This window comes from Zerene cesonia, chromosome 24 (genome assembly GCF_012273895.1).
Source record: "Zerene cesonia ecotype Mississippi chromosome 24, Zerene_cesonia_1.1, whole genome shotgun sequence".
Classification (NCBI taxonomy): domain Eukaryota; kingdom Metazoa; phylum Arthropoda; class Insecta; order Lepidoptera; family Pieridae; genus Zerene; species Zerene cesonia.
Window position 1 is genome coordinate 2043931 of NC_052125.1, and position 11626 is coordinate 2055556.

At 36.5% G+C, this 11626-nt stretch overlaps 1 protein-coding gene across 2 annotated transcripts in view; it reads left to right on the forward strand.

The window, feature by feature from the left end:
• The window catches only part of LOC119836429 (R3H domain-containing protein 2), a 54771-nt gene extending 46505 nt beyond the window's left edge, over nt 1–8266 (forward strand). The window contains exons 25-32 of one of the 2 annotated variants that reach the window (XM_038361745.1): nt 379–475; nt 1349–1486; nt 2020–2214; nt 3583–3698; nt 5374–5456; nt 6183–6367; nt 7032–7080; nt 7287–8266. In XM_038361745.1, the coding sequence (XP_038217673.1) occupies nt 379–475; nt 1349–1486; nt 2020–2214; nt 3583–3698; nt 5374–5456; nt 6183–6367; nt 7032–7080; nt 7287–7336 (913 nt within the window). In that variant the 3' untranslated portion in view covers nt 7337–8266. The remainder of the gene's footprint in view (nt 1–378; nt 476–1348; nt 1487–2019; nt 2215–3582; nt 3699–5373; nt 5457–6182; nt 6368–7031; nt 7081–7286) is intronic. The other variant, XM_038361746.1, reaches the window with a different exon arrangement.
• Nucleotides 8267–11626: the final 3360 nt, after the last annotated feature.

The following is an 11626-nucleotide window of genomic DNA, read 5'->3' on the forward strand; positions in this document are numbered from 1 at the left end:
CGGATTGATAGCAAGAATAGTATATGGACTGAGAAGGTTCTGGAAAAGGACCCGGGCTTTAAGCCTTCCTAGTATTAATTTAAAAAAATTATCATCTAGATTTTATCTAGTAGTGACTACTGTGACCTGCGGTTTTACCCACGTGTACTACGCGGGTAAAACCCGACCATGATGTTATATAGCCTAAAGCCATCCTCAATAAATGAGCCATCCAACACTGAAAGAATTTTTCAAATCGGACCAATAGTTCCTGAGATTATCGCGTCCGACCAACCGAACGAACAAACCCTTCAGCTTTATAACAAGTGAAAGATGTATGTAAATAAATAAAATTAATGAATAATATTAGTATAGACTTTATACATAATATCATTCCAGCTACAACATGGGCTATGGCCAAGTGGAGGTTCCGGCCATGGTGCCATCGTATCCCGTGCCGAATGTGATATTGCAACCTCCAATACAGCATTATCCGGTAAGTTTAAGCTTAAGTTTAAGTGTAAGTTTTTTAGTATATTTAATACAGCGCCATCTAGTTGCGAGCTGAGCATAACTAACGTAACTAACCTAACCGAACTTACATTTAAAATTTTTTCGTGTCATTAAGTACACTAGCTTTTGCCCGCGGCTTCGCACGCGTTGATTCGGAGTAGTTTCATAGATGTTATTATATATATAAATCTTCCACTTGAATAACTCGTATCTATTAAAAAAAAAAGCAAAAAAGAGACTTAAGCATACAAAGGGTCACAGGGACAGAGAAAGCGACTTTGTTTTGTACTGTGTAGTGATTATAATTATTACGCGTGTTATACGCGTAAAATTTAATTAAAAATAGAAGAAGTTACTATATTGCGAAAATGTGTTTGTTTGTCCTTTTTTTGTGATTTTTTTTTTTATGTCATAGCGGGCAACTGAGCTGGTGGTTCGCCTGATGGTAAACGATCACCACCGCCCATGAACATTCGCAGAGGCTTAGACCTCTGAGAATGCGCTGCCCGCTTTTAAGGGATAAGGGATGAGGAAGGGATTGATGAATGGAAAGAAGGAATGGACTGGGAAGGGCTAGGAGAAGGAAATAGGCCTCCGGCTCCCCCACTCACCGTACGAAAGTACGTACGTAGTTACGTACGTAGTTAAGTAGTACGTAGTTTTTGTGTCTGTATCTACTATTTTACGAGCCTAGAGCGTGAGACGCATTCCCACGTGAAACTCATTTACCAACGCTTGCAAAATGTCTATAAAAGAAAAAAACGTTATTTTTCCTCTTTTTTAATTAAAAAAAAATAAAAAATAAATATCTATTTCCATAGCCAATACTAGACAAAGAATAAAACTTCCATTCCAGTACCAAGAACCGATCCAGTGGCAGAACATCCAGCAGCCGGTCGCCATGGCAACGCCTGCGCCGAAACTGATGCTGCACGACATCTACCCCATCGTGTGCCCCAATGTGTACCAGCCATATAATGTCGTCTATCCGCAGGTTCGTGAAGCTATTTTATATTCATTTATAAACTCTTTATTGCACAATGCACAGATATACATAAGAAAAAACAAAACAGAAAATGTCTTCGTACAAAATGGCGGCATATTTTAACCGCATAATTGACACAATGTCGAAGAGAAGAAAACTCGATCGTGTTTCAAATTATCTTAAGCATGATTTAACCAACAAAACAGAGATGTATTACCTTGGTACTTTTTCGTGTCGGGTGCGTTAAAATACTATTTATTTTAACCATTCTATATTTAGAAATTAAAAACTATATTTTATTAACCCGACGTTTCGAACTCTTTACAGCGAGCGTGGTCACGGGTATATAATATAATGAATAAATCGCGTTTAAAATCCGTTAAAAAGTTTTTAATTTCTAAATATATAATACTCGCATAAAATCAAACACAAGAAAATACCATTGTATATTTTTTATCGAATACGTTCAATGTTTAATTAAGTCCTGCAACAGGGCATAACATCTTTGGCCCGCGGTTTCTGCTAAATAGAGCTCCTTTCAGGTGCTCCCCCAACCGTATCCGGTGTGCCAGCCCGTGTATCCGCTGCTCGAGAAGGCGCCGGAAGTGCTGCAGCGCCGCAGCACGCCGCAGATGCGCAAGCGCAACTCGGCCGCCGGCTCGGCGAGGGAGACGCCGCACGAGAGGAGCGAGGGGGAGAGGGAGCCGGAGATAGCGAATAAGATACAGCAGATAAAGGTGAGGCAACATGGAGTGCCTGTGTCCGATTGAATCCAACAGTTCGCAGCTGAATCCACGAGTTTTCCTAAGTATTCACAAGCTTTCGCTAATTTCCACCAGTTTTGACAAAGCTTCACAATTCTTTACCAGACTTCACCACTTTAACCAGTTTTCACTATCTTTTTGATTTTGAAGTGGAAGTCGAGCATATTTCGGCACGAATTGGGCCAGCTCGTACCGGGGAAGTACCGCACCCCCACAGAAAACCGGCGAGAAATAGTAGCTTGCATTGTGTTTCGTTCGGTGAGTGGGGGGGCCGGAGGCCCATTTCCTTTTCCTCATCCTTCCCAGGCTGTTCCTTCTTTGCAGTCGTCAATCCTTTACTTGTCCCTTGTCCCTTATACCTTACAAGCGCGCAGCGCATTCGCAAGGGTCTGAGTCACTGCTCTATCCACGGGCCGTGGAGATCACTTACCATCAGGCTAACCACCAGCTCAGTTGCCCGCTGTGATATAAAAAAAAATATGACAGTTTTATATCACTAATACTTTATCACTAAATTTGATAGTACCACATTAACATTATACAGTAACGATAGATAGTATCACAAAAAAAAAAATTATATATAGGTTTATACTAAACTAGATGCGTCCCGCAGCATCGCTCCCTATGTACCTGGATAAAATTTTTTGTATCTATATCTAAATCAAATCTCATACATATCCGATCAACTGTTTTTTAAATGAATTTAATACACAATTCATATTTATACAAATTTATGTAAGTTCATATATTAAAAACTGCTGTGCAAAATCAATAAATTTGTATAATTACGTATATAATAAACTTATCTCAGTAGATATAGTAGATAGATACACTTTTGACTTTCTCTCGCTATAATTATTATATGCTTGTATTTGTATGTTTATTGATAACTAGCTGACCCGGCGAACTTCGTACCGCCTTAGCCATATAATCTATGTATCTGTTAATGACATTGACATTTGTTACTTGCCTTTTTTAAAACATGCAAAATTAAATGTACATTTTTCAATATTTCTTAGAGATTTTTTTAATATTTTTTTTTTTTTCGTAAGAAACTTCTCCTAATAATAACAAATACAACAAAAAAAGAATTAGTGAAATCGGTCCAGCCATTCACGCGTGATGCCGTGACCAAGGAAAACGGGTTTAATTAAATATATATATTTATGACCGTGACCACGCTCGCTGTAAAGTGTTCGAAACGTCGGGTTAATAATAAAATGAATAAATCGCGTTTAAAATCCGTTGAAAAGTTTTTAATTTCTATGTATAATACTCGCGTAAAATGAAACACAAGAAAATACTATTTATATAGATAATGATCGATTCTCGTTTCCAAAGGAGCAGATGGCTATAATGAACACGAAGGAGAAGAGACGGGAGGAGTTCAGGGGGAACGGCGGCAGCGGGATCCTGGGCAGCTATCCCGTGCACGCTTTCAATGGCAGAGTTAACGGGTGAGTTGTGTTTATATATATGAATAATATGTGTATGTAGGAAAACTCTATCTCTATCTCTATTTCTATCTATCAATCAATCAATTCGTCCATCCATCCATCTATCCATTCATCCATCCATCCATCCATCCATCCATCCATCCATCCATCAATCCATCCATCCATCCATCCATCCATCCATCCATCCATCCATCCATCCATCCATCCATCCATCCATCCATCCATCCATCCATCCATCTCACCCCTACCAACTAAAACCCAACGGTGGCCATCGTTCGCCATCAACGGCGGGCGTTAACAGCCACGCCTTCTACCCCCACTGTCTAAGTGGCGAGCGCCGCGTATCGGCGGCCCATCCAAGCCCGATAGTTGGCATAGGTATCATCTCATCCCATTCCATCCCATTCCATCCCATCCTCATTTCTTCTCCGTATATTTAAAATTCTCGTGTCACGATGTTTATAACCACGTTCCTCCGAAACGGATAAATTAAATATTTTATTTATTTTATTTTTATTTATTAACTCTTTATTGCTCTTGAAACATCATAAAAACCTTAATATATATACATTACAAACAAATGGCGGTCTAATCGCTATGTAGCGATTTCTTCCAGACAACCAGACGTACAGAGAGAAATTAGATAGAGGAGAGGAGTAGGGCAGAGCATAAATATAATACGAAAGATAAAATATACATATATAGTACTATGAATAATGTCTATTATACATATTATAAACAATTAGATATATAAAAATAAATATATAAAGTTTGAAACACTAGTTTATTAAGTAAAACAGGAAGAGTAGTAATAATTGTGTAGCAGTACCTTAAACTTATTTAAGGACTGTGCCTTTTTTATTGGTTCAGGTAGCGCGTTCCACAGTTTTATCGCCCGAACAGTGAACGAAGTGTCATAGAAACCAGTGTGATGTGGTGGCATTCGTAAACGATACATTTCAGTGGATCGAACTGGTTCGCTATTGTTACCCCTAAAGACGAAATTTTCTTTTAAGTACGTGGGCATCTTTGGGTTGAACAAAACCCGATAAAGAAGATGCAGCACATGAGCATCCCGGTGAAATCGGATCGGCAGCCATTTGGGTTGAGATCGAAACTCAGATATATGGTCATATTTCCGTATACCAAATATGAACCGTATACAAAGATTTTGCAAACGTTCGAGTTTGTTTAACTGGTCCACGGAAAGATTGACATAACTCACATCGGCGTAGTCAAGTATGGGCAAAAGGAGGGATTGGGCTAATAGAATCTTGGTCGGGAGAGAAAGGGAATTTTGTAGACGTCGCAAAGACGCCACAGTTGCATACATTTTTTTACTTACCTCCTTGATATGATGCCTCCAAGATAAAGTATTGTCGAAGTACACCCCAAGGTTCTTTACAGTTTCACTGTAAGGAATTGAAGTGCCGTCAACAATGATAGGTGGGAGGTTCACCCAATTCACCCTATTCACCCTTGCAATTAACGAAGGACTGCCAATAATTATAACCTGAGTTTTCAAAGGATTTATTTGCAAACCATATGCCGAACTCCATGATACTATGCTTTGCAAATCCTTGTTGGTTGAATTGATAGCCTGGTGTAAATCAATTCCAAAAACCTGGTGTAATCAATTTGTTACAACAGTATAAATTATTGCTTTTTTTTCAAGTCGGCCAAACGACGAAGCCCAGTTAAGTTCAGCCGCGCGCGCCATCGTCAACTCTATCAGGAACATACAGGCGAAAAATAATTGTGAGTAAATAATTATTTTATGTATAACTAGCTGCGCCGCCCCGCGGTTTCGCCCGCGCACGTCCGTATCCCGTAGGAATATCGGGATAAAAAGTTGTCTATATGTTATTCCAGTTATCCAGCTGTCTACATTGCAATCGGTTCAGTATTTTTTGCGTGAAAGAGTAACAAACACACACACACATTCTTACAAACTTTCGCATTTATAATATTAGTTAATTAGTTAATATATAATATCATACTTTTTTTTATGTGATATCGAGCAACTGAGCTGGTGGTTCGCCTGATGGTAAGCGATCACCAGCACCCTTGAACAGAGCAGAGGTGCCTCTGCGCATGCGCTGCCCGCTTTTATAGGGTTAGGGGTAAGGAAAGGGTTGAAGACGGGAAAGAAGGAATAGACTAGGAAGAGGCGGGAAAAGGAAACGGGTCTTCAGCTCCATATCTGAACTAATGTTATAAAGAGGAAATATTTGTGTTTTAACCGACTTTATAGAAATAGAAAAGAAGGTTATCTATTGGAGTGTATTGTTTTTTCTTGTTTGTTACCTCATAACTTTTTACTGGTTGAACCGATTTCCATGATTCCCTTATTTAATTTGAAAGCTTGTACCCATCATGTGCTCCTATGATCCATTTAAATATAGACGGACAGACGGATTTACTTACGCATTCATACAATCAATGCTGATATTCCTATGTATATTTACCATTTCTACCCGCCAGACACCGACGGCCGCAAGTACCACGACAGCCGGCCGGACCGGCCGTCCGACGGGCGCTACCGGCCGCGGCCGGACGACCGGGAGCGCGTCCGGCCGGCCGACCGGCCGGAGCGGCCGGAGCGGCGCGCCGGCTACAGGGACAACCCGTTCGCGGTGCAGTACCGCCCGCCGTACCTGCTGCGGCAGGTGTGTGGAAATCCCATAAGCCATGTTGAATGCCATAGGCTATCCCATATTGAATGCCATAGGCTATCCTATATTGAATGCCATAGGCTATCCCATATTGAATGCCATAGGCTATCCCATATTGAATGCCATAGGCTATCCCATATTGAATGCCATAGGCTATCCCATATTGAATGCCATTGGCTGTCACATATTGAATGCCATTGGCTGTCACATATTGAATGCCATTGGCTGTCACATATTGAATGCCAAAGACATTCCTTTTCTTGTTAAAAATATATTCACTGAACAAAAATACTATTAATTTATTTGTTCTGCAAACATGTACTAACATATCTGTCAAGTCATCTTTATCATCATCAGCACATATATGTTCCCACTGCTGGGAACTGCCTCTTATGAGTGCCAAGTGCGGGTTGACAGATGTCACATGTCGTCAAACTTTTTGATTCTTGGACATGCCGGTTTCCTCACGACGTTTTCCTTCACTGTTTTAAGCAGTGATAATGTTATCCACATGTTTAGATATATTGAAAAATCAATTTATGTCCTACACGCTCGCCCGGTCTCGAACCCCGAACTTATCGATTTTAAATAAAAATTATAAATGATATATCTTACGCGCCTTTAATAAAATGGTATTTATTGATTATTTTTTGCACAGATGTCACCCGGTACGTGGTGCAGGCGTTCGCCGGGGCCAGTCCATCCAGGTAATGCCTTGCTGATGTCATAAATGTTTGTGTATGTGTGTCTGTGCGTGTGTGATGTCAGAAACGGGTCTGTTTGTTGTCGCGACGGAGTGGATTTATGGTTAAAAAAATCAGGCAGGTTTTTATGTGAATATATATATATTTTATTATTAATAAGCATTAATATTTATTAATATTGTTATATATAATAATATAATGTTTTCCAGTACTAAACCCACCTCGACGGCCGCATCCAGATAGAAATCCCCGCCGCTAGATGGCGCTCTCACATATCCACGTGCGATAGTCGCAGCTTGTAGGTCGCGGCGGCTGTCGCGCGACTTTTTTGTCGCTGGCCGACTTTTTGTCGCGCGTTAACGGAGATCTTGTACTTCGCGCTTTATCAAAGTAATGGAATGTCGTCAATATTAAGTCGCGTTTTTGGACGAAATGTACACAGATAAAAAAAATTGTAACAAGCTAAAATTGGAATGATTTCTTTTTTCAAGAAATGTGTATTCACACATAAAAACGTAATTCACATAATAAAAACGTAATAAATTGTAAATTTTCGTAAATATTGACATTGTTATTTGTTACAATCAAACTCGAGAGACTTCTTTTTGTCTGTTTATCAAGTGTTTATGACAAAACGCCTGGACTGGGAGTTTTCACTTCTGTGACCATTAACAGCCCCCACTTTCCATTGAAACAGATAAATCCATATTCTTGTGTAGAAATTTATACTCTTCTACTTAAAATACTTAGATGACACTTGAAGTTCCCTGACGCTTACAGTCCACAAGTAAGACAAAAAAGTCGCGCGTCGATCGCACAGTGTGTGCAAACCTTTATATTGCGTTCACTGAGATGGAGAATTGAGTAAGTGACAATTTTTATGTTTTCTATGTAGATTTTTTTTTATATTATACAAATTATTACATTGTTTTTTTCTGTATAGCAATAATTGTAGTTGGATGTGTGTCACTTATTTAGTTTTTCGTGTAAATAAATAAACAAGTAGGTTGTAGGATTTTTGAGTTTTTTTTTTTTTGTCTTTGTCTATCAAAGGAAAGTATTTTGGTTAAAAAAAAAACGGGGCTGCCTGCGTGTTTGACTGCGTTAAAGTTTTGTTTTAAACCGACTCTTACCAAAGAAGAATTCAGATGGAGATTGCACTAAATCTTTGGGTGGTTGATGGTTAAAAATTAAAAAAAAAAAACATATCGACAATAATTTTATTTCACTTTCCTTTAAATTATCAGCAATAAAGTTAATTTAAATAATTACAAAGAAAGTCTGCAAATAAACACCCTGTGTAGTCGAAATAGCAAACATATTTCGACTCTGTTATTCAAATTAAAAAATGTCAGGACAGTAATAAATTGATAGAAATAGCGAAACACACGCCGCGTTTGGAGCACCCTTTATCTTAAGTAGCTTAAGTTATGTTACGAAAAAAAATAGATGTTAATACAGTATGTTCTTTTTAATAAAACGAATATAAAAATATTTATTTAAAAATGCCATAATAAAACTTGTTTCTTTTTTTTCAAAAAACGAACACGCTGTATAGTTTCACTAGTGGTTTTAATACACGCACACAAACCAGCAAAACTACTAAACCGCGTTCGATGGGATGGCACACACACTTGGGTTGTTATATTATATGATATAATAAACGTTACGTTTAAAACGCGGCGTTCAGAACGCTCGGTTATAATAATATTCATATGAAGATCTCATAATGGAAGCGACCTAGTCATTAAAAGTTACATATTTATAGTTTAGGAGGTTTTTTTTTATAAATTCTCTGCATATTAACTGAATTTTTTTGTGTGAATTAATATTTAAAAACATGTATTTATGAGTAAAGACTTTTTTCAACATACAAAAAAAAAACACACGAAAAAAAAAAACATTGTTAAAAAGTTCGGTTGTTCAGGCTGCACGTTTGAAATGCTTTCGTGTCAGTTAGATTTGATAATGTTGTCTTGGATGATTGATTCTAGAATACAGAGTAGCATTCTCTATTGTCTCTCTCTCTCTTGTTTGATTTTACACCAGTGTTATATATTTAAAATATAAAAATTTAAGACTTTCTAAATGATCCCTTGTTGTAAAACCTACATCTCTATAGCGCGCCATAGAATCCGATGAAAATCATTTAATTTTCTATATATAGAGTATTCATGTTATACTAGACGCTTGTCCCGGCACCGCCCGGATATCAAGATTCCTGTTTTATCCCAAGGGAGCACTTAATCGCGATAAAAAGTATCCTATCACCCAAGTCAGCTCATACCCTGTCCGTATACCAAATTTCTTCAAAATCCGTTCGGTAGTTTCAGCGTGATTCGCGGACAAACATCAAAACAAACAAACTTTCTCATTTATAATATTATTGTGAAGTGTGATTCGTTTATACCTAAAAAAACTTAAGCAAATACAAAAAATAAACCTCAACCAAGTACTTAAGTTATGGAAAAATATTTATATGCAGAGAATTTATAACACACTGTACACATAAGTGGCGGTTTTATGTCAACTTAACATTTACTTATTAGAATGTTACGAATACATTTCAAAACGTTATAAAACAGTTTTTTTTTTTCAAAAAATAAAAAAAAATGTGTCATTTGTCTATGTTATTCGTTCTGTCTTAGTTTGATTCATTACTATGAAATAATTCAATTAAAATTATTTTTTTTTACTCCATAATAAACAATAAGATTAAGATTTTGTGATTTATTAATAAAGAATAAATTTCCAAAGTTTAATAATCTAATACATAATGTTGTTAATTTAAGTGCGATTCAATTGATTTTAATTTTAAATTTTCTTAATAAGCAATTAGGATTTTGGATTAGAGGAAGTATTAAAATTAATGTTTTTCAAAATTAAACTTACAATAAATAACAAAAAAATTTATCCATTTTATTTTGATAATACTATGAAAAAAAATTTTCATGTGTTTTAACTACATAACCTATAAATTAGAAGTCATTCTACTAAAAAAATACTTTCTCTAATCTAAATCTCGTTCTATATCATAAATATATATATATTTTTTTTGTAATTAAAGATGTGAAACTAGAATACGTATCTCTCGCTCTTTTCCATACGCCGCGCATATGTTAGAGTGAGATAAAGCGATGTCACAGTTTCGTCTTTAATCATAAGAATAACACATACAGCAATAATTACTACATTTAAATTATAACTATTGTTATTTAAAAGTAGAAAAAACAGCTAACTCGATTCAAAGTATAGTGTACAGATGTGTCTATATTTATATTAGTTTTAATTTATATTCTGTGAAGCACATCGTTGTGGGCCATAGACACATTAAGACGAAATGAGTTCCTTTTTCAAAAACACTGCGTATTTTTTTAGATATTTAAAAAAGAAAGAAAGAAATATTTCCTCGTTAAGTTAGAGAAAACTGTTTCCTATGTGTATAGATAATAAATATTGTAGCGCCGTAAAAGAATAGTTTGCGAAAGTTTGAATTTGTCTATGGCCGTCACTACGTCATCTGTCAAATACCAAAAATTGACATTGACAGTTCTCGTCTGACGTTTAGGCAATGTCCCGTAGATTATTATTTTTAAGAAAGTTTATTGTGACGTGTAGAGTATATTATTGTTAATATTAAAGATTTTAGCGTAAATATTGTTTGTTTTATTTTTTACTAAATAAGCAGTCATCGTTTGTGTCCCCCAGACTTTTATTATTTATGGTATCTATGTTTAAAAGCCCTAGAAACACGAGCAGATTTTTTTAATGTAATATGGGCAATTGAGCCGGTGATTCGTCTGATGGTAAGCGATAACTACCGCTCATGAATATTAGGTAGTACGAATGCATTGCGTATAGTAAAGGAAGGGATTGATGACTGAAAAAAAGGAATGAACTGAGAAGGGTGAAGAAAAGGAAAGGGCAGACATTTCAAAGTTCTATTTATTGAAGGTTTATGCATAATATTTATACAAATATAGCAATCGACCTATTTACAATGTCTAGTTATCGTGTTAGTAAATCTTATAGTCTCATGAGATCTTCCCAATTTTATGAATACGAAAGCATCTGTCTGTCTCTTCTTCGCGCCTAAACTACAGAATCAAATTGGATAGAATGAGGACAGAGATAGTTTGAGACCCGAGTTAGAATAGGATAAGAAACAGGAACTAGGCGGGGAGAATTCAGGACTGTCTAATTTTTTCTTTGGACTGCACGGACGGAAACTTAGTTTTTGATTAAGAATAGTACTCGCATATATAATAAATTGTATTAACATTTTTCATAATGGAGTCCGACTACTGAATGCAGCACTTGTGACTAGATGTCGCAAATTGCGTTGCAACTCAGAAAGTTCTACTACCAACCAATAGATGGCGTTATTTCGAGTTACTGGTTCTAATTTTCTCTCGGTGGCAAAATCGAATTTTTCTAAGTATTTTTTTTCCGAATGACCAACTTAAAATGCCTACTTACAGTCACAATAAATAAAATCACAAATAGCCGCATTAAGTGAAATTTATACAATTATTCATAAGACTAATTA